At 39.1% G+C, this 26,848-nt stretch overlaps 1 protein-coding gene across 1 annotated transcript in view; it reads right to left on the minus strand.

Annotated features, from left to right (window-relative positions):
* The window catches only part of rapgef5a (Rap guanine nucleotide exchange factor (GEF) 5a), a 40,975-nt gene that overhangs the window by 8,205 nt on the left and 5,922 nt on the right, over nt 1-26,848 (minus strand). Inside the window, exons 2-11 of the mRNA XM_033975478.2 lie at nt 21,636-21,686; nt 20,423-20,529; nt 18,381-18,502; nt 17,411-17,588; nt 12,877-12,958; nt 12,748-12,796; nt 12,593-12,666; nt 10,774-10,947; nt 3,996-4,141; nt 2,165-2,265 (exon numbers count right to left, since the gene is read on the minus strand). Coding sequence (XP_033831369.1) covers nt 2,165-2,265; nt 3,996-4,141; nt 10,774-10,947; nt 12,593-12,666; nt 12,748-12,796; nt 12,877-12,958; nt 17,411-17,588; nt 18,381-18,502; nt 20,423-20,529; nt 21,636-21,686 — 1,084 coding nt within the window. The remainder of the gene's footprint in view (nt 1-2,164; nt 2,266-3,995; nt 4,142-10,773; nt 10,948-12,592; nt 12,667-12,747; nt 12,797-12,876; nt 12,959-17,410; nt 17,589-18,380; nt 18,503-20,422; nt 20,530-21,635; nt 21,687-26,848) is intronic.

Raw genomic sequence — 26,848 nt, forward strand, 5'->3', positions numbered from 1 at the left:
AAGTATGTAATAGATAGTCCAGAATGAATTATCCCCCAGCCAAACATTAGAAAATACAATATTGGCAGGATTTAGGAAGACCTAATGCACTTGGCCACAGAGTTTAAACTTCCAAAACAGAGCAAAAAAAAAACCCTCTGAGTGCAACACGCTAATGCATGGCAGCACCAGCAGGAGTGACCCAGCAGGTGTTGAATGGGAGAAATGCGAGCACAAACAGCCCCAGTGGCAGATGGGTAATGAGCCATTGTCAGAGATGTGAAGGCACTCTGATGTGTGCGCGCGTGGGGAGTCAAAGTCATTCCCCAGGAAAATGTGTGACCCAAATATGGTTCTGTTGGGCACAGAGCAAAGAAATCAATTATAGAAGACTGAGCACAGGCCGGTGCATTAAAGTTTGATCAACTGTCTCCTCTAAAGAAATAAAAAATATTTATGGAGAAATATTTTGGGTCGTTTTTTGTGGTCCAGGTCTCAGGTAAACATCCTTTACCTCTCATCTTTCTCTCCATACGAAACAATCATTGGTTGCACCTCCTACAAGGAAACCCCCCTAACTCATTTTCTCTTTCCAGGCGGTTCCAATCCCCCACTATGCCTGTCCCCTTCGCGGTGTAGTGCGATGATAAATATCCATTTTCATCTACAGCATATGCCCTCTGCATCTGCCCGCTGAGCTGTACACACACTCAGTCCGGCACACACGTGTTCCCCGCTGAATAACTCATTGTGGTTTGACCTTCGGGACGTGATCTCTTGAGAGGAGAGAGGAAATAAGAAAAATTGTGTATGTGCTAAAGTAATCGTTGTAATCTACTGTTGTGTTTTATGTTGGCACTGTTTTGCATTTATGTGGGGAGGGGTGGCTGGGGTAATCGCCTTCTATTCAGGAGCATGTTGGCGCCTGTTAAACGTGTAGAAGAGCTAGGGCCAGCTCAAAAGGCACACTGATGTAAAGCACAACCCTAGACACAAGCAAACATGTTTTCATAACCAACAAAACAATAACAAGTAAAGCATTTTTCCAATTTACAATTTGACAAAACACTTCTTTCTTGCACATTTTCTTTACAAAGACCTCCTCAGTTCTCGCTCTCCTTACAATTCTTCCTCTCTCTTCCTTCCTTTCCTGCAATTCAGTGGAATGGCTCCCAGTGGAGATCTGGGAACCGGTGGCACTGAGCAGTTGATGCATAAAGACTCCTTGTCTTAAAATTATGTACACAGGCAAGAGCAGTGTTCAGTAAAACTACATCCTATCAGGAAACATTTAAAATATATTTACTTGTTGTAATGTCCAGTTCTTTGATGACAGACGTCTCTAGAGTCCCATAAACATAATATGCACACTTTTATATGCTAAAACCCTCCGATAATATTTCCCTACGCCATTATGATAAGAAAATCCACCTAGCTAATCATATAATTACCACATTTACCTTAGGGAGAAGTTCAAACAAACAGGTTTGATTTTAATGTCAGATGTGCTCATGTGTGACACACACTGATTACATAATGATGATAAACAATTAGAGCAGGGCCACACACCATGTTTGACCTATTGATTCCAAAGATACCAGTGGAAGGCGCAAAAGGCCTGGGGTCAATAATTTTACCTCTTGTGTGATCCTCATATTTACAGGCATAGACTCGTAGTAGAAGTGCATGCCTCAGTGGTTGACTCACAAAGTTATTATTGCTGGGTTTATAGCAACACCATATAAACAATATAAAAAAAAGGTCTCTTAAGCCATGATGGAACTTGTCTTACAACATAACATAGTGAATGATTTTGTTAAACACATAAGCAAAGATATAACATACAACCAGTGTTCGGATCTAATAGTATTTGACAATGCAAATTTAGCTTCTGATTGTTTTTCTGTTTCTCTCTAATGCCATGCAGCTCTCCCATGTGTGTTTTTTCCTGCTCTAATCTGTGGTAAATACATACTAACAACAAACAGTTAAACAAACAAAGCGTTTTTGTTTGTTTTTTACACTACAATATAATTCAACTTTAAGTGAAAGTAATCTAATATTCAGAATACAACACTCTGATTGGACCAACTGAATATGTTACATGACACATTTTAAAGCAGGTATTCAGTGTACTGCAACTAAATATATTTTCCAAATACATTTCCCAACACAGTTTACTCACCGCTCTCTCTATTCTCCGGGGCTCCTCTCTGGTCGTCCAGCCGCAGGTCGCTGAGAAGATGCTCCAGGATTTTGAGCGGCGTTCCTGACACCACCACATACCTGAGGGACAGCAGGTCATCATCAGAACAGCCTTCCTTCAAACACCAACCATCTCCATCTCTCCAGTCGCTGCCCCAAGCTCCCGCTCTATCCTCCTCCTTCCCCTCATCATCAATGTAACGTAAATGCGGCACGTTAAAAGTAGGAACATCAAAACTGTCGTCGCTGCCTTCTTCATCTAAGTCCTCCTCTGCTTCGGCCAGGGTGACACGCTCAGCCAGCTTCATTTTGACAGTGTGACATGGCAGACCTCGTTTAAGATTTCAGTTTCAATAAAAGGAAGGTGTAACTGTTAAAAACGCCTGCTGTGTTCCTTGTAAATGTAAAAAAAAATAACTCCTCAGGGACGAGTCCTGCTTTGTGGCTGCTCTTACAGTAGCTCTGCTGCAAGACTCAACTGATTTTCACTGAAGATAGAGAATAGACAACCACACACCCACTTAACCTGCCTGTCACGGACACTCCCCACTACATTGTGCCTTAGGTCTTGGCTCAAACAAAGTGCACACTGGAAACTACACTGCACATGATCATTTGCAAAACATTTTTCACTAACTGCATTAATAATGATGTGATTTTCAGCTCTTTAATGGGATCTGAATCTTTTGGATCTGTCCATGTCAAAGAGTCGTTCACATGACTGGCTCTTTTTTATATGTGTTTAGAGGCAAGGCAACTTTATTTGTATAGCACACGTGGTACACAAAGTAATTCAGTGCTTTACAGAATAAGAAAGACATTAAAATCAGAATACAACAAATCAAAACATTAATAATCACAAATAATCATTATAAAACTAACATTAAAAGAGAAGATTAAAAAGAGAAGAATACAGAATAAACCTTTCAGTCATATGCATGGCTAAAAAGAACTATTTTGAGCCTGGATTTAGACATTGTCATATCACAGAAGCCAATGTAAGAACTCATTTCATCTATAAACTAATCACAGAGAGAAATGACCAAGTCTCAGATCTGTTTAAATGGTTCAAACTGAGAGTGGGTGCACATTTACTCTTTCAAATGATGCATAATCTAAATAAACCATTGCACTACAATAATAATAACAGTTTTTATGATGCCAAATATGTTTTTTTGCACAAAGCTCACACTTGTGTTGCCTGCTCTGCTTCTGTGCTGATTTTTGTGTGGGTTCATTGTTAATCAGCATAAAATGCATTAAAAAAAAAAAAAGATTAGAAGATTAGAAAGATTAGGTTATTCTTTTAAAAAAATGAGATTCGGCTTCAACTGTTCATGTTAAGGAGCCGTTCAAAAGAGCCGGCTCGTTTGCAAATGTCACATGAACTGAACTAAACTATCAACTTTGCAACTATCAACTTTTTAATGATTATTTTGAGTTGATTCAAACAAAGTCAAACAATAATTCCTAATATGCCATAGAGAATTGTACTAAGTGTATTAAGTAAATATATTTGAAGTTAAGTATGTCTTACAGTCTGACTATTTAAAAACATTAATTTGTTATCTGCAGAGTAAACAATGATTATTTTAGCAGCCAACTAGTCATGATTATTCAGATGAATCACTGCAGCCCACTATATTCCCTACTTCCCCCAAGCTTAACACCAGAGACTTGCACGGTACACGTTGGCGATTGCTACTCAGCAAAAGAGACAGGATCCAACAACAAGCTGGGAGGAGCCCCATAATTATACCTCAGCAGCAGAAGCAGGGTGTTAACGGGTCTTATTAAAGCTGGGAACTGACCTCTTGTTGCTGTCGTCTTCTCGGGAGCCGTTGCCTGTGGAGGTGGGCGAGGGCCGGTCCGATGGTGATGTCACCGATGACGTCACGCGCCGCAAAACCAGCACGTCACGACCCCTTTCCTTCAGACACACCCGGCCCACATTGTCCTGAGGAGAGGGGGAGAGAGAAAGTGAGGGGGGGAGGTACAGCTGTCACCAAGGGATTCAACAGATAGCACTGTATTGGCCTACTTGCTTAAGACATTTATCACAGCACAATGGTGAAGAATGCCTGCAGACTAAGCCCCCGTGCAGTGTCCTATGAGATTACATAATTTGGGCAGTGTAGACTGAACTCAAACCTGAATCCTGCCCATGTCTGAAACCTGCCTGTGTTTGATTAAAGTTAAAACAACAAAATGATACATCCTCTCTCCCACATTAACGTTTCAGTCCACAATAACTACAAATAGCATCCATTTTATTCCACTTATCGAGGGCCGGGTCAGGGGGACAGCAGTTTAAGCAGGGACTCCCAGACATCAGGCATGTCCAAACTGTGGCCCGGGGGCTAAATGCAGCCCTCAGACCAATTTTTCTTGGCCCTCAAGCTTCCATTTGAATTGGCCCATGTTTCCTTAAACAGTACTTTTTACTGTACATTTCTGAAAATCTACTTTAACAAGCCCATATCAAATATTTAATGTGTCCCATTGAGGATGTAAGCATGAATAAAAGGTCTAGTGGTTCAGTCTAACTTGTAATAATAACACAGATTTGAAGTATTCACTGTATTGGCGACCAGTCTATGGCCCTCAATCGGCCCTCAGCTTTGTCTGTGTTTTTATATGTGGCCCTTAATGAGAAAAGTTTGGACACCCCTGCCCTAAATACATACACTTCAATACATTTGGGGTGAGTGTTGTTGCCAATTGACCAAGGAACCACCAATAAAAAAAAAAAAAAAGAAGCAGGCCAGCAGCACTGTCTCAGCACCAGACTTTGGTAGATGAATGTTTTGTTTGTTTAGTGCCAAGCTCAAAAGACAATCTTGGTACACCATCATGGGAGGTTTGATTTTTCACATCATAATTACACTCTTATTATGTCACAGATAATGGGGGCGAATTGAATACAAGCTGAAATGATATCCCGTCTCAGAAAAAAGAATGGCAATATGATCTGTGACTTTAGCGAACAGTTGCAGCGATGGTACAATGGGAACGAGGCCCCAGATGGACAAAGCAACACAATGGGAACAGCCCGAGGAGAACAGAGCGCTAGATCAAAGTGAAAGAAAAGGCGCGCGACGGGAGGGACACGAGCGACAGTCTTCACCAGATGTGCTGTACAGACTTTATGTTATGAAGAAGTAGTAATGAAGAAAGACACCACTCTCTCAGGAGTCCTCCGGTACTATTTGTTTTAAGACAGCGGTGCTTTACGGTAGCTTCAGCAAACAGGTCAGATCTTTGTCTGTGATTGGCAGATGAAAAAGAATAGACAATGATGTCTATTGCGAAAATGCGTAAAAGTTTGTGACAAGTGAATGATGGGCTTAAAGGGCTCACATTATGCTATTTTCTGATCTATGTTATAATGTTTCCTCATCACAAGCAGACCTGGAGTTATGTTTTGTTTCATTCACACATTTAACGCACAAACTCTGCAAATTTAGGAAACACTCTGTTCTACCTTGTGATGTCATGTGGTAATACAGGAAGTGCTCCACTGTGTTTTTAGCCCCCATACAGCTTCACTAGAATCATTTGGTTAATTTCAGTCCTGGAATCGGCAAACTCTACTGAACAAAAGGTAAAAGGCAGCTTAACTTGGAAAACTACTACTCCGTGACATCACAAGGTGGAACAGAGCATTTTGATCTTTGGAGATGTAGATAAAAATAAAATGTTGCTCAAACATGTGCGAATGATAACTCCAGGTATGTTTTTGATGAGGCGACAACATTATAACATGGCTAAAAGCTCATAAGAGTAAATTTTGCAAAAAATAAGACCTTTAAAGGCACAAGATAACAAACAAACTAGTGTCTGTTTGGACTGAAATAGGGTACTTTGCTGTATTAAATAATTTCAACCTTTGTGACTTGTGAAAAATATTCAAATTGAGTTGATTGTTATGATGTGTACATTTGGGAAAGAAGCCAACACAGAAGTAACCATTATAATTTGAATCATCCCCCAACGTCCAAATACGCTGCTAAGATACCTTTAAGTGGTTCAAAGTAAACCGCAACCTGAAGACCACGTCATGGAGCGTTGAATAAAAATCCAGCAGGAACATGTTGTCACAAGACTCCCTTATCTAAGACTTTACTTCCTGTGTAATTACACTGTTTACACGTATATTAAAATTGAGGTGTTATGCAACCAAAATACACAAGAAAAAGTGTTACAGTAGCAAACTATTATTGCTTGAGATAAGACACTTGCCAAGCCAAACAATGAGCCAACAGTCAAATAGTGTGTGTTGATATAGATCTTAAGAGAGGATCTATTCAGAAGATAGTGTAAATGCAGAAATAATGGTGCTTTACCCTGAGAAAGAATGCAACTCACACAAAAAAAAGATACCAAAAGAATTAGGACGAAGGGTCATGCGGTTATGCAACAGTGATGGCGCGGGAAAGGGAGAAACAAAAACAGAGAGGAGGGAGACAGGAACATGAAAACAAGATAATACAAGGAGCAGTGACCAGCAGTCTGTGGAAAGAATGTGTAAAAATAGTGTGTTTCGTAAGCAGCAATACAGCACAAAGCAGACAGGCGTAAAGCTATACAGAAACCAGTTTGGACGTCAATGTGTAAAATGTGCCTGTGCAATCTGTGGTTTTGTGTGGAGTGAATTTACTTAAATCTTTCACGTTTAAAAAGGCCCATATAATGCTATTTTCTGATATTATAATGTTGTTTCCTCATCAAAAAGGAGTTGTGTTTTGTTTCTTTCACACATGTTTAACACACAAATCCTGCATACTTAGGCTGTGCTCTTCTCTCAAGCTGAAACCACACTTCAAACACTTTTACTAGAATCATTTGGATGATTTCAGCCCTGGAATTGCAAATCAAATATCAATACCGAACTAAAGGTAAAATGTAGCTGTTAACTTGAAAACTAACTCTTCATGACATCACAAGGTGGAACAGAGCATTTGGAGACATAGACAGACTGATAATAAAGGGTTACCGGTACTCAAACGGGTGTGAGTGAAACAAAATACAACTCCAGGTATGCCTTTTGTGGCTAAAAGCTCACAGTTGTCAATTTTGCGTAATGTAGGACCTTTAAACAAAGTTTGGAACCAGACAAAAGGTAAACTATGTCCATTGCCCAAAAGTGAGGACTGTATATGTGTAAAATGGAATAACTACGCAGCAATAATTGTAGAGCAATTTGCCAATCTGTTGAGAGAGGTAATCAATGCTTCCCTCTTTAGTGTAGCTCCACTCTCAGACACATGTCATCCACTCCTATTGGTCAGCCTCTCACCAAATATCGCCCAGTATGAGTCTCAAATTTAGCATCAACACGCTGACCCGCAGAGGACATTACTATTATACTAACCCATTATCCATCTATTACCTATGTACATATGTATATATGTATGTCGAAGTTTCCCTGGTTTCATGCAGTGTCCTTTTATCACAATGTGTCAGTGTCAGCTGGTCGACCTAAACAAAATACTGGACTTTCCTGAAGCTAAGGCTGACAGCAGATATGATTTAAAAAGTGCAAATATCTGGTAGACATACTGTTCTCTCTATTCTTCATGCTCTATGTGGCAGGCAGTGGTGGAACAAGTACTCAACTTTGTTACTTAAGTAAAAGTACAGATACCAGAGCAAAAAAAGTATCACATGAAAAAATATACTTAAGTATTAAAGTTTGTTTAAAAATTTACTTCAAGAGTAAAGTATTTTGCGTAGACTTTGAGGTCTTATAAAGCTTCAAACGTAGTGATTTTGATAAAGATTTGTGTTGAATGTTGTTCAACAGAAACAATTGATTTGATTCTTTTTTTCTAGGTGTTTTTATTTGTATATTTGTGTTTGCTCAATTTATGAAAGTGTTAAAAATAAACTGTCAGTCTTTTCAGCAGGTCTCAGACAATAATAAAATAAAAGTATTGACTTTAAAATGCTTTTAAGTAAAGTACAGATACCGAAATTAGTATACTTAAGTACAGTACTTTACTACATTTACTTCATTATTTTCCACCAATGGTGACAGGTGAGTCAAGTGGGAATGCTCAGACAGATAGATATATGGTATTTGATATGTGCCATATCGACCATCCTTCAGATTACACACTTCTGTTACACAAGAGAGTTCATTTTGTGGTGGTCCCCTGTACTGTTATGTACTGTTATGTAACAGCTCCATCTTACTTGGCCTCTCCTCTGCTTTGGCCTTGCACTTGTTCCCACACAGAATGACATATTGTACAGAGGAAAAGGTGGGTCCTAAGCACAGAGGAAGCACTTTCTGTTTCCTTCCTGCTTCAGTCCTGTTTCTCCGTCTATCTCTGTTGTGATAGCTCTAGGCCATTCTTGGAAATTACATGTAAAACCCAACACTTTTAGGAGTGGTGGCTAAAATTCACAGCTATTATGAAATTACATAGGCCTCACATATGCCCTTGTCTAATCTCGTGTCCTGGATGACCCACGTACCATCTGCAGCCTGCTATAACAGAATTAACAGTAGAGGACAAAAAGCAAGTAAAAATGTGCCACACTGGTCAACTGTATCACTATGGAAACAGCCAAGATGTCTGTCAGGGAGAAAGAGAGGAATGAAGAGAGGAGGTGACTTCATACAGAGAGACAGGTCTTTATGATTTATTACTTGAACCTAAACGGGTACAGAATTCTGATGTCTAGAAATGCATTTTATCTACATCATCAGTCCTCTGGCCACTTATTAATTTCATGTCAGTATGACCAACACGCTGTGGACATATTGTTATGTTTACAATATGAATTACAACCATTTTGTTTATACTACTACAAGTTTGATTACCAAAATTCAAGATTTTAATCAGTAATTTGTCGGGATGGGACGAGATCCAATTTGGAGATGAGATTTTAACATAATTCATCATAAATAAATGAACTGATTCTGTTCAGCATTTTGGACTCACCAGTTATGATTGATGTTATGTCATCTTTTTGCTGTCTTTGTAACACTGTTTTTTGCAACTACAACTTCTCAAAAAAATGCAACTTGTCAGCACTTAACCCTTTTTTGCTCAATCCCTATATAAAAAAAAAAATGTGTGCACAATCTTGTGGCAATTTTGTCTCGTGAAATCTTGTGGTATGAGATCTTGTCCCACCCCTAGTACTTTGTCATTCCTTTCAGGTCGGCATGAGGCAAAACAACATTGTATAACCAAGTTGTGTGACAGATTAACAAACGGCAGCATTCCAAAGTATGATAAAAACATTATTCTACACATGGATCCAAATATGTTTGGCTGACATCCTGCCTTCAGGTGTAGTAGGATTTTACAGTACAGCGCTTCTCCAACACACCTCATTACGTGTTCACATCAGCGAACCTTGAGGACACCCGCACATGAATGACCAGAGCCAGCAAACGTACAGAAACAGCCCTAGACATTAGCAAAGCCTGCGCCTCCACAGTCTATAAAAGGAGTATCGCATTGCACTAAACTATAATTAATGCCCACATGAGAAGAGGTGGTCTACAGATCTAATTCAAGCAAGATTCCCGGCTGCTTCAGGGTTGATAAGTACTGGCAGTGGTGTGTTTTCACAGCCAGATTATGTGTAAAAGTGAGTGGGTAACTGGGGTTTGGGTGATGTTGAAAGACAAGTGACGCAAATCATGTCAGTCCCACTAGACACAGGCGGCATGGGAGGCCAAACCACAGATAAAAACAAACTTAAAACATGCCCCGTGGAAGTTTTCTAGTGGAATGTCAGCTACCAGAGTGAGATGGTATTGCTTTGCCTAGAATATTCCACTGAATTGCATTAAACTTGTTGCATCACTTGCTTGTCTCCATAGAAATAGACAAGACCAAATTACATGTCAGATCTGCAGAGAGGCAAACCTGCTCACGCTAAAAATGCAGATTTAATTTTGTATTTTGCTAAGAATGCATGTTTTTTAATGGTACGTTACAGCAAAAATATAAATAAAATGCTTATAAGTTCAAGATAGATTTAAATTATTTTTATTTCACCTTTATGCCAGGAAAGCACCCACTGAAATCAAATTATCTTTTTCAAGGAGGAACCTGGCCAAAAGGTCAGAGGTCACACATGTCAGGAATATTTACAAAAGGAACAATACATAGAAGCAACAGCTAAAATTTGAGGTTAAATGCCACTGAGGTACATTTCAGGGAAAGCGATAAAATCTCCAAGGAGATAAGCAGGTAGTGGACCATTCCCACCAGAAAAGTCACATATTGCAGCTTTAAAGAAACATTTAATAAAACATCTTTGTAATAATGTTTTGATAATAGAATTTCAAGGCAAAGGCAACAAGATCACCCTCTTCTCGCTACCTGTGTGACCTGATGACACATGATACTTGACCCAAAACTGAGTAAGCCAACCCAGAGGTGTGAGAGTGCTATGCGTGTACTTACAAAACTACAATGATAATTACACATTTAACCCTACTGTGACGTCCAGGACTCAACACTCACCCAAACCATGGAACCACAACTCATTACAGTCTGTGGCATGAGACGCTATGATATAACAGTTTTCACAGAATGACTAGTGTGAAAGAAAACTCACTGTTGGGTTTCGCTCCGGCAGCTTGTAGTTGTGGTTCTGCAGCAGCCTACATCCATCTTTGGCCAAGCGTTGAACAGCCTCCAGTCCAAGGCGACTCGTCAACTCCTCTCGCCCGCACATCGACCCCATACCACTGCCGCCGCCACCGTCCCGTAACGCGCACACGCCCCCCAGCTGCAACACAGGGGGCATGAACACAAACCTTAACCCGCAGTCCCAAGACATAGTCTGAAAGTTAGATCCAGGAAAAGTTTTTGGTTTTTTTTTGTCAGAAATCTTAGGTCTTTTGTGTTCTTTTCATTTGGAGAGGGTATCTGTTACACTAGCTCCATATCTGGACACCTCTCATTGTGGACTGCTGTGTCAGAACAAGTGCTGGAGACAGATTAGAGGTAGAGAAGTAGGCGGGAGTTGGTGTGGGATGGGTGCATGAAGGGGTGTGTAGTAAGATCTATGTCTCCTCCTCAAAACAATTTGTACAATAGGAGGGTATCAGCGCTGATCTCTAAATTAAACACAGCAGCCGGTGGCGTGAAAAAGACTACACCTTTACAACAATGATGGAGAAATAAAGAGTAGTAAAGCACTTAATGGGTTTATCCTTGACCAGAGCAGGCGACACAGGCAGCAGAGGTGGCTCTCTGGGGAGCTGCTGGAGTGATGTTTATGGCCAGTGGCAGGTAGCTTGGTCTGTTTATTTTACTTTCAACAGAGGAATTGGTGCTTTCATTTAGCTCAAAGCGAGGTAATGTGTTCCTGCAAAATCCCCTTAACAACAACAGCATATACACAGTGATGGTGTGATTTCGTTTTCAGACACAAACAAAGGTGGTGCATAAACATAAATAATTAAAATATTGTGAGGGGAGTTTCCACACCATGATATTAAGTAAATAAAAAAGCAATTCTGTACTCTTGCAAAATGTCAATTATGTGAGTAGTTTTGGGGAGAGATGTGCACATGCCATTAATGCAAAATGTCAACATGCCAAATATAAACCAAACAAAAACTGTCCATTGGTTTTGTAAATATTAAAGAATTAAATTTGCTCATACGATTCACTGAACTCAAGCACTGACTGATTCACACATTCTTTTAGCTTGGTGGGCTCAGTCTGTGCTTTAATGTGAGACTGGAGCTGCAGAGTTTCATGTCTGTTTCCTTTTACAGACACAAAACTCAAGAGAAACATTTATATAAATTGTTGAAATGTTGTGGCCCCTCATACATGATCCTTAACTCACTCCCTCTTATTTTCACAGTGGAACACTTATGTTGTCAAATGAAAAATGTTCTTGATTGCTCCAACGCTGACCTGCAATAATGACTACTATATTAATATCAGTCTTTTTAAAACCCTTTTTGACCAACTGTCGATTAACCGCATGTTTTATTTGTACATAATTTGAGCGTGAGTGTTTCTGTCAGACATTTAATCTGAGAATTTAACATGCCTTCTGTGTGGGCAGCTATGTTAAAAATATTTTTGCTCTGTGTACACCAGAGACAACAGAGCGCTGCTGGGAACAGAGGATAAATAATAGATGTAGAAAAAGACATTTCTACAGCACCCGAAGAGAACACGCTGGTCCTGCTTTCTACATTTAGTCACCACGGAGACACACGCGTTTGAACAGAGTGACCTGAGACCTGCAGTCTCTCTGAGGCGTACTGGTCTTTCAGTTTAGTTTTTAAAACGTCCATCATTCTGATCAGATTCATAAAATGAATGTATATTTTGTACATAAACAGTGTATTAGTAGAGAAAGTGATGGTGTGATGAAAGGGTAAATGTTCATTGCAGTTTGTGCTACGTACAGGGCTGCTCTCTTCACTGGGAGTCCGCGCCTCCTGGTGGCTCGTCTCGGTCGTGTCAGAGTCCTGCTCTGATACTGAAAACAGCCAAATATAAAAAGTGCCTTTAATAAATCTCAGGTCTAAGGGAAATAACACCATGTTAAAGGTTTACGCACATGCTTTACGAGTCTTTCGAGCCAGAGCTGCAGCCAATTCACTTTGTACCTATTTAATTACAACAAACACAATTCTTATTGGTATTATCAGGGCAAAACTGAAAAAAATAATGCTAATGAAAAACTTACCGTAGATGTAAGTCTCTCTAGAGCTTTCATCTGAAGAATCTCACCACAGATGTCCCTGTTGCCCTCAGAGTCTTCCTCTGACCTGATAAACACATGCACATGTACATTTATAATGAAACATTTCAATAAATGGTGCAGCAGTGGTCTGTTTATCCTTCTCTACACTGCCCCCTGGTTAAATAAAAAAAACAACTCTGCAGTCAAAGAGCTGATGTGTGGCCACTTTCATGTTAAACTTCTATAGAAGTCAAACTATGTTAATACTTACCGATAGCTTTTCTAAAACATGATTCACATATTTAGTAATACTATGGTGTTACTATATTAATAATCAATAGTAGTGGCAGCTTTTCCTTCTACTCCATCTTTCAAGTTCTCCAGTCTTTGTGCACCTCCCTCTCTACCCCCCGCTCTCTCTGCTCTTTTATGTGGCTTCATTTAAAATAGCTCGCAGACACACCCTTGTATTGATGTTGGGGCTGTGTGTGTGGCGCTTGTGTGTACATGTGTTCTTCATGTAGAGAGACATGTTAATCTTGTGATAGATTTGGAGCCTGAGAGCTTCTCTCTCTAACAGATTTGTGACTTATATACTATTTGTTGTATAAACCAGTGGTTGTTTTGGGGTAAACGCTGCATTATTCCCACAGCAATAACACAAGGTTGCCTCCACTAGCAGTAGACTGCACCCCAGGGCCACTGATCTAATATGTTTCGCTTAGAAGTGCTTGGTTTTCTACATACCCCCTCATGCACAAAAAGGAGACACAATCTTCCTTCCTCTCCAGCGCACACATAACACACTTTGCATATAATTTGGATTTTATCAACAGCTCCCACTGGTACAAGTAATAGTTGTGAGGAGGAGAGGATGAAAGAGTGCTATAGCCAGATGGCTGTATCTGAGTGAGTACAGTGTAATCTGATAAAAGTAGCTGTGGAGATCTTGATAAAATGAGACTCTCTGTGAAAGCAATCCTGTTTGACACAAAGGTAGACCAACCCGTCCAAATGGAACAGGTTGGTAATAATAGTGCATTCGTTTCACAGAGCACTTCTCAAGACAGTAGTTTCACCATTTCATGCATTATAAATTGACTCCCCAGACTCTGACTTTTGTAGCCAAGAAGTAACATATCTGTGTCTCTCAGATTAGTAAAGTATTGGTTAAATTTACAAGAAAAAAAACAAAGTCTGCAGTGTTAACATTTAACTAGCACTTCAAGGTGTAAATTAACAACAGCCTCTGTGATTTTTAAATATTAATTTGAAATCGTGCAGGGCTGAGCACAAAAAGTTCTTGTAACCAAAGAGGTTGCAGCATAGGGATGACAAATTGTATATTTAATAGTGCTACATAGAACATGCATAGAGAAAATAAATTACCCAAGTAATGCTTTTGTCCCAGTCTGCCCTTTAAAAATTAAATGCACTGTAGTTTTAAATGCATAAAGTTAAATAATTCACAATAAATATCCTCAAAATTTCCATGTGACAATTTAAATTCTTGCAGCATAAAAAAGGGAAAATTAAGAGTGCAATATAAGAACACAACTTTGTGCTCAGATGCTGCCTCTACTGCAAACCTCTACAACAACACTGCTGTCAAAACACATAACAATGCAGACATAATTAAATGGTGCGTGGTTTAGAGCCGGTACTATCAACTAACTGTATAAGTAATGTACCAATGGGTTGTGCAAGACTAGAGCTAGACTTGCCAGCATCATTTCTACACCAAGAACAAGAGCGGGTGGAGTGCGAGTGGGAGAGAGCGAGATGGTGCCTTCAGGGGACTAATGGTGTGATAGAGGAACAGAGACACAGGCAGCAGCACCACAGTGAAAGTGACAGGCCCCAAGCCCCCAGCCCATGATAGGATTTTATCTGTGTGTCCCTCTAATAAACATGGTGAGAGAGTAGAACTTCAAGTAGCAAATACAAGACAAGATTTTTTTTGATAGAATTATTGCAAACAGTCAGCGGAGTGTACACTAAAAGATTCATGACTTGTTCCGTTTTCCCAAATTTGAGATGTTTTCTAACGAACTCTAAAGGAAAACACGCATTATAATTTCAGTAGGATTTGCTGCCGTACACTGCCATGTTGAACAACTGTGACATTATAATATTAGAGTCAACAGTGGAGGAAAATAACATCATACTGGAGCAAAACAAAATACTCAAGTAAAAGTATCACATGAAGAAATCTACTTAGGTGAAAGTATTAACGTATTCTATAGTAAAAGACAAATGTGAATCTGTCAACTGAACAAAAAGTTGTAGGAGTGAAGACGTTTGGCTGCACATCGAAGCCGCTTCTTTTACTACGGATCAACTTCTTTTATCTGGGAGTTTACAAATGCACTTTAAGAGTAAAAAGTAAAAGTATTTCATGCAGATTTTGGGGTTTTCAAATGTACTGATTTTGATACAGTTTTGCAAACAAAGAATAATGAAAATACTTCTATTTTTCAGTCCAGTTAAAAACGCAGTGGAGTAGAAAGCACAGATACCTGCTCTCAAATGTAGTTAAGTAAAAGTAAAAAGTATCCACTGTAAAGTCTACTTAAGTGCCTATACCTAAAATTCATATGCAAGTACAGTTCTTTAGTACTTCTATCTCGTTGCGTTCCAGCACTGAGTCAAGTGTTGCATACTTGATAATACGTTTTACCTTTCCATGTGAAGGAAATGCAAATCTTATAAGAAGAGAGCTGATGATAGTCTACGTTACATTCCTCTTGTTTGTGAACAACTTTACAAAACGCATTTATGAATGAATGAACATCGATGTGACATAAACAGTCAGATACAAAAGCATATCCCCAAAACGCCAACGAATATAAAAACTAATGTACCGTGTGTAAAAAGTGATTTTGGCAGTGTGCAGATGTCATAAAAAACTAAGATCAGATTGAGAATGGAAGAATGGAACAAAACGCATGACATGTCTATTAGCATGCATGAACCATATGAAGGAGCCAAGCTGTCGTGCTCTCTGCTTGCTTTCTGTAGATACGTGCTTTGAAGTTCACAGATGGTGATGTCAACGGATTTCACACTATACGACATTCTGGATGCTCTTTTTAAAAAATGCTCTAGCACCTTCCCGCCTTTGTTTGAGTGGCAGATTGAGTCCAGTGACAGCCTCAGCGGGAGTCCCACACAGATGACGAACTTTGGCTGACACCTCTACATGTACACATCCTGACAGTCTGTTCAGTTTGGTATGGATATGGAGGTGTCGTGGATGCAAGTCTCTTATGTAAGCAAATTGAGGATTTAAGAGACTAGAGATTAGGTTTTTTTTCTAGGGATTTGAGAGGGATATCTAGAAGACAGTTGGAAATGTTCACCCAAAACCAATCAGACACAATCGCTACAAGTCAGGATTTAAAAAAAAAAAAAAAAAAAATCAGACAAATGACCTCAATCACAAACCTAAATGGGGCACTGTCACTTCAGCTCTGATACAGTATTTCTCCAGTGCGATGGGCGTCTTATTCCAGGTCAAAGAAAGCGAGGCAGCGTCCGACAACTAGGCCAAACTCACCAGCTCATGACACGCTGATTTGAATAGGAAAAAAGAGCCTTCAACTGAGTCTACAACGCAAAAGAATGAAAAAATATTCTACTGCACTATTTTACTGACATGACATGAAGTGTATAAGTCTGGGTGAATTATTAATGAATTTGTCACATTCTTGCCCTAAGTTTTGACATTCATTTTATTTTGTCTTATTAATAACACGGCTTTTCAATTTGGTTCATTGCCATTTCACACAAAAAGTCATGTTTCTTCCTCCAAAGTCTGAACTCTGCTTTAAACCGAAAGCTTTCACTGACAAAAACTTGGATGTAAACCTCTTGATAAAAATCTCCCACTCATTTGATGATTAGAAATGAGTAATTGTACGGTATGCCATTTACAGTAGTGGAAGGTAACAAAGTAAAAATAGTAAAGTACTGTACTTGAGGAGAATTTGTAGGTATCTGTACTTCACAATAGATGTTTTTTACTTTTACTTCATTACATTTGAGAGCAGCTATTCTACTCCACTACATTTTTTTTACTGGACTGAAAAGTAAAAAGTACTTTTCATATGATTTGAGGGGTTATTTTTACTATGTTTGTGGAAACATCGCGGCTAAAGTTTTTGAGTTCAACCTTCAGCTTTGAGCAAAGAAAAATAAATACACAAAATTAGAAAAGTGATTTGCATTGCTGTTGACCAAAATATACACTTAAAAGTATTTCACACATGTTGTTAATGAGTTTGAGTAACTTTTTACCTCTGCATCTGTACTTTTACTTAACAAAACTGCATACTTCATCCACTATTGGAAATTTATACAAAAGGCACACGGTAAAATTTCTTATTTACTAAGAAAATTATAGATTGTTTGCAAGTTGTAAAAAACTGAATTCATTTTTTATAAAGGGCAGATCTAAATGTCACAATGTTCTCTGGGGTCTTTGGTATTTTTCACGCATTATAGAAATATTGATATGGATAACAGCAGTACTCACGGGCTGTTTGTCCCGCCCCCTGATCGGAACTGGACATATGGAGCGAGTTGTAGGAGCAGCCGAACCGCCTCTGGCCACTCCGCCTCATTGGAGCGAAATTCACAGGACGAAGAGTCGCACTCTTCAAAACTGAACTGGTAGTAAGTGTTGGAGTCAGAAAACACCACACGATGATCCACTGTGGAGACACAAAGAAGAGTTTGAACATAAGATTTTCGTGGTAAATGGGATAATTTAGAAGTGAAACTGCAAACTAGACATATTGACTTCCTTATTACTATTATTATTATTAATTATTATTATTATTATTATTATTATTATTATTATCACTGCCTCATTACCCAGGCAGAAGTTATTGCAGTTTCGAACTATTGTAGAAATTTGATTAAACTGCCCAGTCACTCTCAAAAGTCCAGCTCGAAGGGCCCATATTACACTATTTTTTGATCTATGTTATGCTGTTTCCTCATACCAAACATTCCTGGAGTTTTGTTTCATTCAACTCCATGCACCTTCAATAGAATCATTTGGATGATTTCAGCCCTGGAATTACTGCTCTCTATTGAACTAAAGGCAAATGGTAACTGTTAACTTAAAAAGTCCCGCTTCATGACATCACAAGGTGGAACAGAGAGTTTTAGGTTTTAGAGATGCAGACAGACAATAATAAAGGGTTAATCAAACAGGTGTTGACTAAAATACAACACAACTCCAGGTATGTTTTTTGGAGGTAACAGCATTCAAACAAGCTCAAATTCGTAGAAGAGAATCGACTGATTCATTGACGAAAACAACTCAAGGAATACAGTACAGAAGGAGAAATTATACTAAAGCCTATCAATTGAAAGCCGTCAACTAGGCACTTACTTTTGGCCATATAAAACGGTTGGATGCTTACATTTTCAGGAGAGAAATGTACTTTGCAAGGCATTGATATATGGATTCGCAAGAGTGAGAGTGGTGTTTTTACCAGACAGCAGGACCCCCAGCTCCAGCAGCACCTGCCAGACGCGCGCTGCGGTGGTCCGGCAGCGCACATATACACACTGCTCACACAGCCACTGCACCAGCTCCACACCCACATAGCTGCGCCTGCACACAAAAGCACACATGGAGCCCCTCAGAACGCGCCCCCTCATTGGACATGATTGGACAGACGGATGCAGGATACACTCTCTCCTTTTCCCTTGGCATCACGCTTGACTTCTTCATTCAATTGTATCGATTGTGCTTCGCAAGCCTTTTCTTTGGAATCACTTAATACTTTTGGTCAGGACTTAACGTAATTACAGAGAGCTCCAGTGCAGCTTATGAACTCCTGAGCTCCGTTTGCTTTTGGTAACAGATTTAGTATTGGTAAAGTAAGTATTAAACAACAAGGAGGAACTTTGCTTGTCATGCGTTAAAACCATAGACTGGATATATAAATGGACATAGCCAACCTGCTAGCCGCCAAATAGGAAGAAAATTAGAATACTGTCACCCTTCTCTTCATAACTGCTGCTGTCACTTGGTCATAGTCTTAAAATGTTCGCATTGACCCGCTCTACATGATCCTGATATTTTTATTTCACTATTTGGTCCGTAAATCAAAATGGGAACATTAATAACAGCCCAATCAGGTGGCTTCTTTCCTCGAGGTCGTTCCCGCTAGCGTTAGCAACAGTGCGAGTGCGAAGAGGTGTTACAGGTTCGCTCCAGATTGGCTCTTTGGTTGCTCACGGTTGAAATTCCTAATATGGAAATCGACTCAAAATTCCCCCCTGTAACTGCCATCCTCAACGAGCTTAATTTGACTGGAGCAGAATGCTATCGGCGACATCGCACTCCCTTAGTCCACTTCTTTATACAGTCTATGCTTAAAACTGCATAACACATGGCTCCGAGTTGTTTAATGTGCTGTTACCACGGCTACAGACTGAAATGTCTCAACTGTGAATCAGAAAAGCCTGTTCGCTGTCTATAAGTGTCTCAGATATCTAATTATTTCAGTGTTTTACATAAAGCTAGTTCCTTCATTCGACTCAGAGCAGTTGAGCATTTATTTACCTGTTGCTATGGTGATGTCATGGTGACGGCAGCAGAGCAGTGATATAGAATGTGATTTAACCGTTGCCAGACTACTTGCGCACTGTGCTGCATTAATTCACGGCAGTTGGCCAGTGGAATTCTCACTAACCGTGGTATAACTCTAATTAACAAACCGGTAATTTTTATTTTTTTTTTGGAACCAGTACTTGCTTTAACCTTGCCCCTGTGATAAAGGGTCCATGGAGATGATATTTTTGCCTGGAATATTCCCAAAAGATTCCATCAAAAATGAGCTATCTCCATGGAGACAAGCAAGAAACACCATCAAACCAGCACGTGTAATTGAATAAATTAAAGATGACAGAGTTTGACAAGTTTATACCAAATAACTGTTGAATATTATCACGAGACAAGCAGATGATAGAGCCTCAACCAGAAAACCTAGGTTAGTGTACCTTTAAGAAGACTAATTGCACTTGTGTCTGCTCTATAGTTCTAATCTACGACACCGGTGGATCATCATGTTATCATTTGCACATTTTAAATCACATATATTCTTCTAAAATGACTCCATAACGCCGCCGAATCCTACGCGTATCTGTCGCGGTCAAAACTGGGATTCATCAGCAATATGGTGAGTGATTAAAGATTGCTCAATCATGCACGAATCACTCCAAAAATAACTTTGAGCTATAACATGGTTAAAAGCTCTGAAAAGACAGTTTTGCAGAATAGGTCTGCTTTAAGGCAAATATTACTTCCATTTATATTTTTGGCTATATGTTCAAGGCTTTTCTATAACTCTTCATTTTGAACATGTTACATTGCACAAAATAACACAGCCTTACACGGCTCCCTTCCCATAGTATTAACATCTGGATAGTCCAATCAGACATGGATTCAGGAGGATGAGTCACAGTACACGCTTCAGCAGACGCATTGATTTAACCCTGGGCTCTGAGAACACACAGACGAGGTTACCGTATGATTCTGGCCAGGTGGATCTTGTCTTTGGCCGGGTACGGTCCGTGAGAGAGGAAGGCGTTCCGTACGGCTCGTCCAGCGCAGGGGAAACTTTGGGAGCAGGACTGACACAGACATGGAACACAATTAATATTCAAGATTCCTATCACTTCCCTACCAAATATTATATGTAACATGTAAGCTGAACCATGGACTTTTGCACATATAATCAATGGGGATAGGGAGTAGATGAAAATAAAAATCAAGATAAAACTTTGAGTAAGCCAATGATGAAGAAACATTGTCATAATGTGGTTAAAAGCTCTCAAAAGTCAGTTTCACATAATATATCCTCTTGAATTGTTATGTAGCATTGGGCTTGGGGGACCTGTATTATTCCACTTGAACATCACTTTTATTCAAATCACTACTTTGGGATGGGCCATTGTAACAGCAGAGATAATGGTCACTTAATTACAGAGAAGTCACTGGCATAGGCCTGTCACAATAATTACTGTAACGCCTTATCATTCAATATGCATAATAGCTGGATTGATCAATCCAGATATATATACATATTCCACCTATTATGTATATTGAAGTTGGGAGATTTTGGTTATTTTTGTTGTAATACTTTTTCACCATTTTACAACAGAAATGTAACTAACTTCTAAGGTTAATTTTTGACAAATGATAGTAGCTCAGGCCTTTTTTTGATACAGTCTATTTAAAAATGGTTTATCTGCTTTATTGTTATTGAACTATTGGCATAAAGTAGTTTGAATATTATCGTTTACTGCTGTATATCTCTGTACCAATATAATCAGGTTTCACACTTTGCTATCGTGCCAGGTCTACACGGGAATATTTATTATGAATAACATAAGCTTATATTTACATATTTATTATGAATTACAACCTTACATTTGCATATTTATTATGAATAACATAATACAACCTTATATTTGGTTGGTGCACAGCAATAGATCTGTGGCTGCTCAAAATAGAAACGAGATAATGACAAAAGAGATAATGTTTACCTTAAATACGTTTAAGTAATACTTAAATAGACATTTTTAGTTCATATTTTATGCCATAATGTTTTGAGGTATCAGGGTCAGAAGTGTAGACCTTTAAGCTTATGTACGCACTTAAAAACGTACACAATATCATCAATGGTGTCATCTGTATTGACTAAACAAACAAAACATGACTTCATCTGTATGCTCACCTTGTGTAGAGTGGGTCCGCTGCTTGGCCCTGGGATGGTGTCAGGTGATTGCTGTTAAAACAAAACAAATGATGTCAGAAAAATGACAATGAGAATAGTGAACTAGAATGAACTAGAATTAAAATGGTAAGTGGTCGCTTTTCCACCTTCAAGGCACTTAAAAGTGCTTTACATCAAGGAACCACTCACCCATTCACACACACATTTATACACAAGTGTACACAGACACTGGGGGCGAGGTGGGTTAAGCGTCTTGCCCAAATTCACAATGACAGTATTCATCTGTAGTAGCTAGAATCACACCACCAGCCTGTGGGTCAGTGTATCTGACTTCTCAGCCAACAATGTTTAAATCAAAAGCAGGATTCGAACTACCAACCTTCAGATCAGTGGACAAACACTCTACCAACTGAGCCAAGGTCACTCAAAAAAAAAAAAAATCATAAGTCATATCAAAAGTCATATCTTGAACTCTGAACATACAGTTTTCTTATCTCTAGAAATCAGTTTGAAAAAGCAAGACAACAAACATGATTCACTGAAAAGAGGAACAGCCAAAACCACAAGGAAATAAAACAGTGCCAGTGTCACAAATAAACAATACAAAGCGTTGATATCTTTCTGTTTACGATTACTGTGCTAGTTTACAGCTCTAAGCGGGTTTGCCCCACCTCCCATTCACCCAACAGAAAAAGAACACACTCCTAATCTTTCTGCATTAGCAAATAGGTGCCAGAGGAGCCGGATGACTAAGCGCTGACATTGGCGACACACGGCTCATAAAATAGATTAAAAACTGAAAGTAAGTGGCTTGATCGAGTGAAGGCAGAAAGTTACAAAATGCTACGGTCACATTGCAATATTAACAACCATATTTGGAGCTATAGATGAAGTGAATGCATTATAATTATCTTTTATCTGAATGTTGTATTTAGTTGGGACCAGTGTTGGAACATAACCAAGTAAAAGTAGTAAAGTACTGTGCTTAAGTCAAAAATGTAGGTATCTGTACTTCCTTTACTTACTTTAAGAACATTTTAAAGTGGATATTTTTTACTTTTACTTCAAAAATGTAGTGGAGTAGAAAGTACAGATACCTGCTCTCAAATGTAGTGAACTGGACTGAAAAGTAAAAATATTTTTCATTATTTTCTGACACCTGCTGAAAAGGCTGAGGGGTTTAATTTTAATGCATTCATAATTTGACCAAACAAATCTACAAATAAAGCAGCTATTGATTCAGTGGTTTCTATTGAATAAACTGCAGCACAAATCTGTATCAAAGTCACTACATTTAAAGCTTTATTAGATCTCAAAGAGTAAAAAGTAAAAGTATTTTACGTTGATTTTAAGTACAATTTTAATCTGGTTCTTTAATGCTTTTACTTAAGTAGATTGTTTCATGTGATACTTTTACGTGAGTATTTTTTGCTCCAGTATCTGTACTCCTCTTCCACCACTGTCTGGCACTATCCAGACCACACACCATGTTGTTTTATAGTTTTTTTATTGTTTTACAGCCCTGAATCACTGGTCTCTAAAAGGCGGCACTGACACAAATTGGCAGAGATAGAAGTCTTTGGTGTAGATACGGGCAAAGCTCAGAGAATTTGGAATCAGTAACTAAAGCAAGTGTGTCACATTACACATTACACAAGCTTTTAGCACAGAACGGACTCCTGCAAATTAATGTTTTTCATATATTCTTGCCTCAACAACAGCATTTCACAGTAAGGTTCGTCGAAAAATGAGCTCCGGTAATAAACTGTTAAATTAGCATGAGAATCACGTCAAATCATTAAAATGACACCAGACCAGTGCTGCAGTCGCTTCTATTGCAATAGCAGAGCAACCGCAGTCCAGGGACCTGCTTCATGAATGAAAGGCTTGATTCACAATGACAGCGAAGATATATAGAAATCAGATTAGCAGTACAATTCTCGAAAGGAGGGTAATAAAGAGTTTGAATGTAGCGCAGTGGGATATGAGGATGACAGATGGAGAAGGGACGAGATGAGGCGTGAGACGGAGACAGATTATTTTAATTGTGATGAGGAACGATAGAATGGAGCATGGAGAAATGGAAAATGGAATAAGAGAAATAATTAGAGAGGAGCGCGTGGGATCCTCATTAGAGCCATGATACTGTCTAGGATCAGTCCGAGGAGACGCCGAGCTCATGATTAAGACGATATATATACTCCAGATACGCAACCCCAGAGTCATGTACTTTTAATCACCTTTACAAGCAACGAGGATTTTCACACCAAAGACAAATGGAGCAACAGCGCTTGAATCAAACTAACGTACTCAAATGTTTTCTATTCCTCACACAAATATCAATATTCCTTCCCTCTCACATAGCCTAGCAGCCTACATGATTTTTTAATTTATTTTTTTTTATATTTAAAAGATGCACTATGTAACTTCTTTGACGGACGGTCCGCCACCTATTTGTTTCCATGGAGACGTTATTGGCAGATAAACTTAACTATCTCTGTAGAAGCAAGTAAATGACACCACTCGCTCAAGTTACAGGTCAGATCTGTGAAGAGGCGGGTCCTGCTCGCAACATTTAGTCATCATGTTACCTTGCAGCTTCCTTCTTGATTCAGACAATATTTGACAATCATTTCTGTTAAATCAGTGCTGACATCAAACGTGACCATCATGTGTACAGTTTACACATTATTTCAATGACTGCACTAAAGTCCCTGGATTAACACAGTGCCCCCTAGTGCCAAGATGTTTCTTTTAAAATGCTGAAGATGGTAATTACTACATTGATTTATCATTCAGTATGTGAAAGCTGGAACAATAGAATTTGGGGCTCAAAATGGATCGTGTGTACAATTTCTTTGTAAAAGTGGGGAGACTTTGGGGTATTTTTTGTTGCAGTACGATAAGATTTGAGCTGTAGATGGCTAATTATTGCTTCATTCTGCTATTAATTTGTTGCAGCTTATGCCACTTAGTGAAGCTGTCTATTTAAAATTGGTTTATTTGGGATTATCTTGCATTATTGTTATTGTATCAGTGGCATAAAGTAGTTTCAATACTATCATTTATTGCAGTACGTCTCTACAACAATACATCATGCTTCAAAATGTGTTATCTTGACAGGCCAACTGAAGAGCCACAAAATATGGTAGAAAACACTAAGGTACAAACCTGATCCAAACTGTGATTTGATCAGACACTTTCTAACAAATAACACTACACATTTATGTAGTGGGGGATACAGTGTAAAAGCTAGGTTGATTCAGAGCCGGGCACATAGACTAAATAAACAGCAGCTTTCCCTTTTGTTCTTCTTGCGAGTGTTTTCTTATCTTATCCGTTCATCTCTGTGTGTGTCTGGCGAGTGCAGATCTTTGGAGGAAGCCTTTTGTTTCTCCTCTCGCTGAAGCCAGCGCTACAGGTGTTGCATTATACTGTATCACAAATCTGTCTCCTTCCTCTTTTTGGAGCACAGCGGCTGTTGCACCAAAGGCTAAATTTGATAGACAAAAGAGAGAGAGATAGGGAGTGGAGGGGGGTTAGACGTATAGCTATCTGCCATAGAGAAAGCCTGCATGCTGACGCGCTTTATATATGTGATGACTTCAAAGTGTGCGCAGGGGGAGAGACAGAGAGGGTGGAAGATGGAGATGGGGTCATTATCTACAAGAAATGGATTACTCTCACATTAGATAGCTGCGCACAGTCTTGGCAAGCCCCACGTAACACTTACAAATTCACGCTAAGCTCCTGTCGGCTCCTAGACAGATATGTCATATACAAGGAAGTCAAAACAAGGACGTGAAAAACCAGCTACGGACCAATGAATGTGAGTCACGGAGAAGCGGATATCAGCTCTTTAATAGACGAACTCAATGCCCCCAGCCACACTGTCGTTTTAGTGAATTGAACCACAGCTAGATATAAAAATGTCACGGCTCGTTTTAGGGCTGCTCCATTTGTCGTTATAACTGCTGCTGCTGCTGCTGAGAGATTTGAACTTATTTTTGTAGGCATGAGCGATACAATATAATGTGGCATTGTGATCCAGCCCTGTGACATTTCGGAGAGATTGTTTTACTCAGACTTTGTGTAATCCCTCAGTCGTCCAGGTATGATCCATAATAAAAGAAAAATTCAAAACAAAAGGTGTGTTAGTTTCAGTGTAGTTAGTTCCTCCTTTCAGATAAATATAAGGCAGTGTCCACCAGTGATCTGACCAGAACTGAAAAGCAGCTTGGAGGAGCAACAAAACGTCTTGGCTCCTACAACTTTTTGTCCAGTTAACAAATTTGAAACCTTTTGCAAACCAGTTGCAGTTAAAGGAACCATATGTTTTGTTAATTACAAAAACATTGGACATGATGGTCAAGTTGTTTATGTTATAATTGTGTGTTTTAGTTCTCATAGTTCAATCATAAAGCAGAATGAGCCCCACAGGAGTCCCATTTGTGTTGCCAGGTTCAATAATGAAAAATAATTAGCTTAAACCTAAAAAGGTCTCTCTGATCTGAATCATCACAACTTAAACTCAGTCAATCAGAGACACGCATGGTTCGTCCATATCAAATCCAACATGAGGAAATAAGAAATGGGAAAAAAATAACACAAAGGAACTGGTTTGTTTTTTGTTAATTTTGTTCTGAATTATCCTCTATTACCAATGGATCCTTTGTACAGAGTGTATGGAGAGAGTCAGTCTGGATGTCCAGGCTAAAACAGAATTTCACACCCTTCATTTTTAGTCATTACACTTCTGTTTTAACTTAAGTACAAAGAGGCACCTATATGATAAGATGACGTAATGGTATTAATAAGAAAATCAACTGTAATTGAAAGACCTCCATAAAATCTCACACCATCCAAATAACCGATGTAGTGAAAAGGCTAAATCGTCCCCACAATGACCTCTGGGCCGCTTGCACTTTGTCCTGTCTGTCTGTGATCATTAAATACCTGTTCATGTTTTATTCATGCTCCTCTATCGTCTTGGGCTGGGGCCGTCTCAGCTGACATCAGAAGAAGAATGGGGTGGACCCTGACCCGAGCGAACATTCACCTTTTGAACAGTCTCCCCGAACCAAAACAACAAAGACTTCTTCAGGTAACATGTGAAATATGCGTTATAATCAAAATAGATGTTTTTCTTAGGATTAACTACAGTGAAACGCCAGATTTTAAGTTGGAAATTCCACAATCACTGAAACAAAAGC

Source organism: Periophthalmus magnuspinnatus, chromosome 11 (assembly GCF_009829125.3).
Source record: "Periophthalmus magnuspinnatus isolate fPerMag1 chromosome 11, fPerMag1.2.pri, whole genome shotgun sequence".
Lineage (NCBI taxonomy): Eukaryota > Metazoa > Chordata > Actinopteri > Gobiiformes > Gobiidae > Periophthalmus > Periophthalmus magnuspinnatus.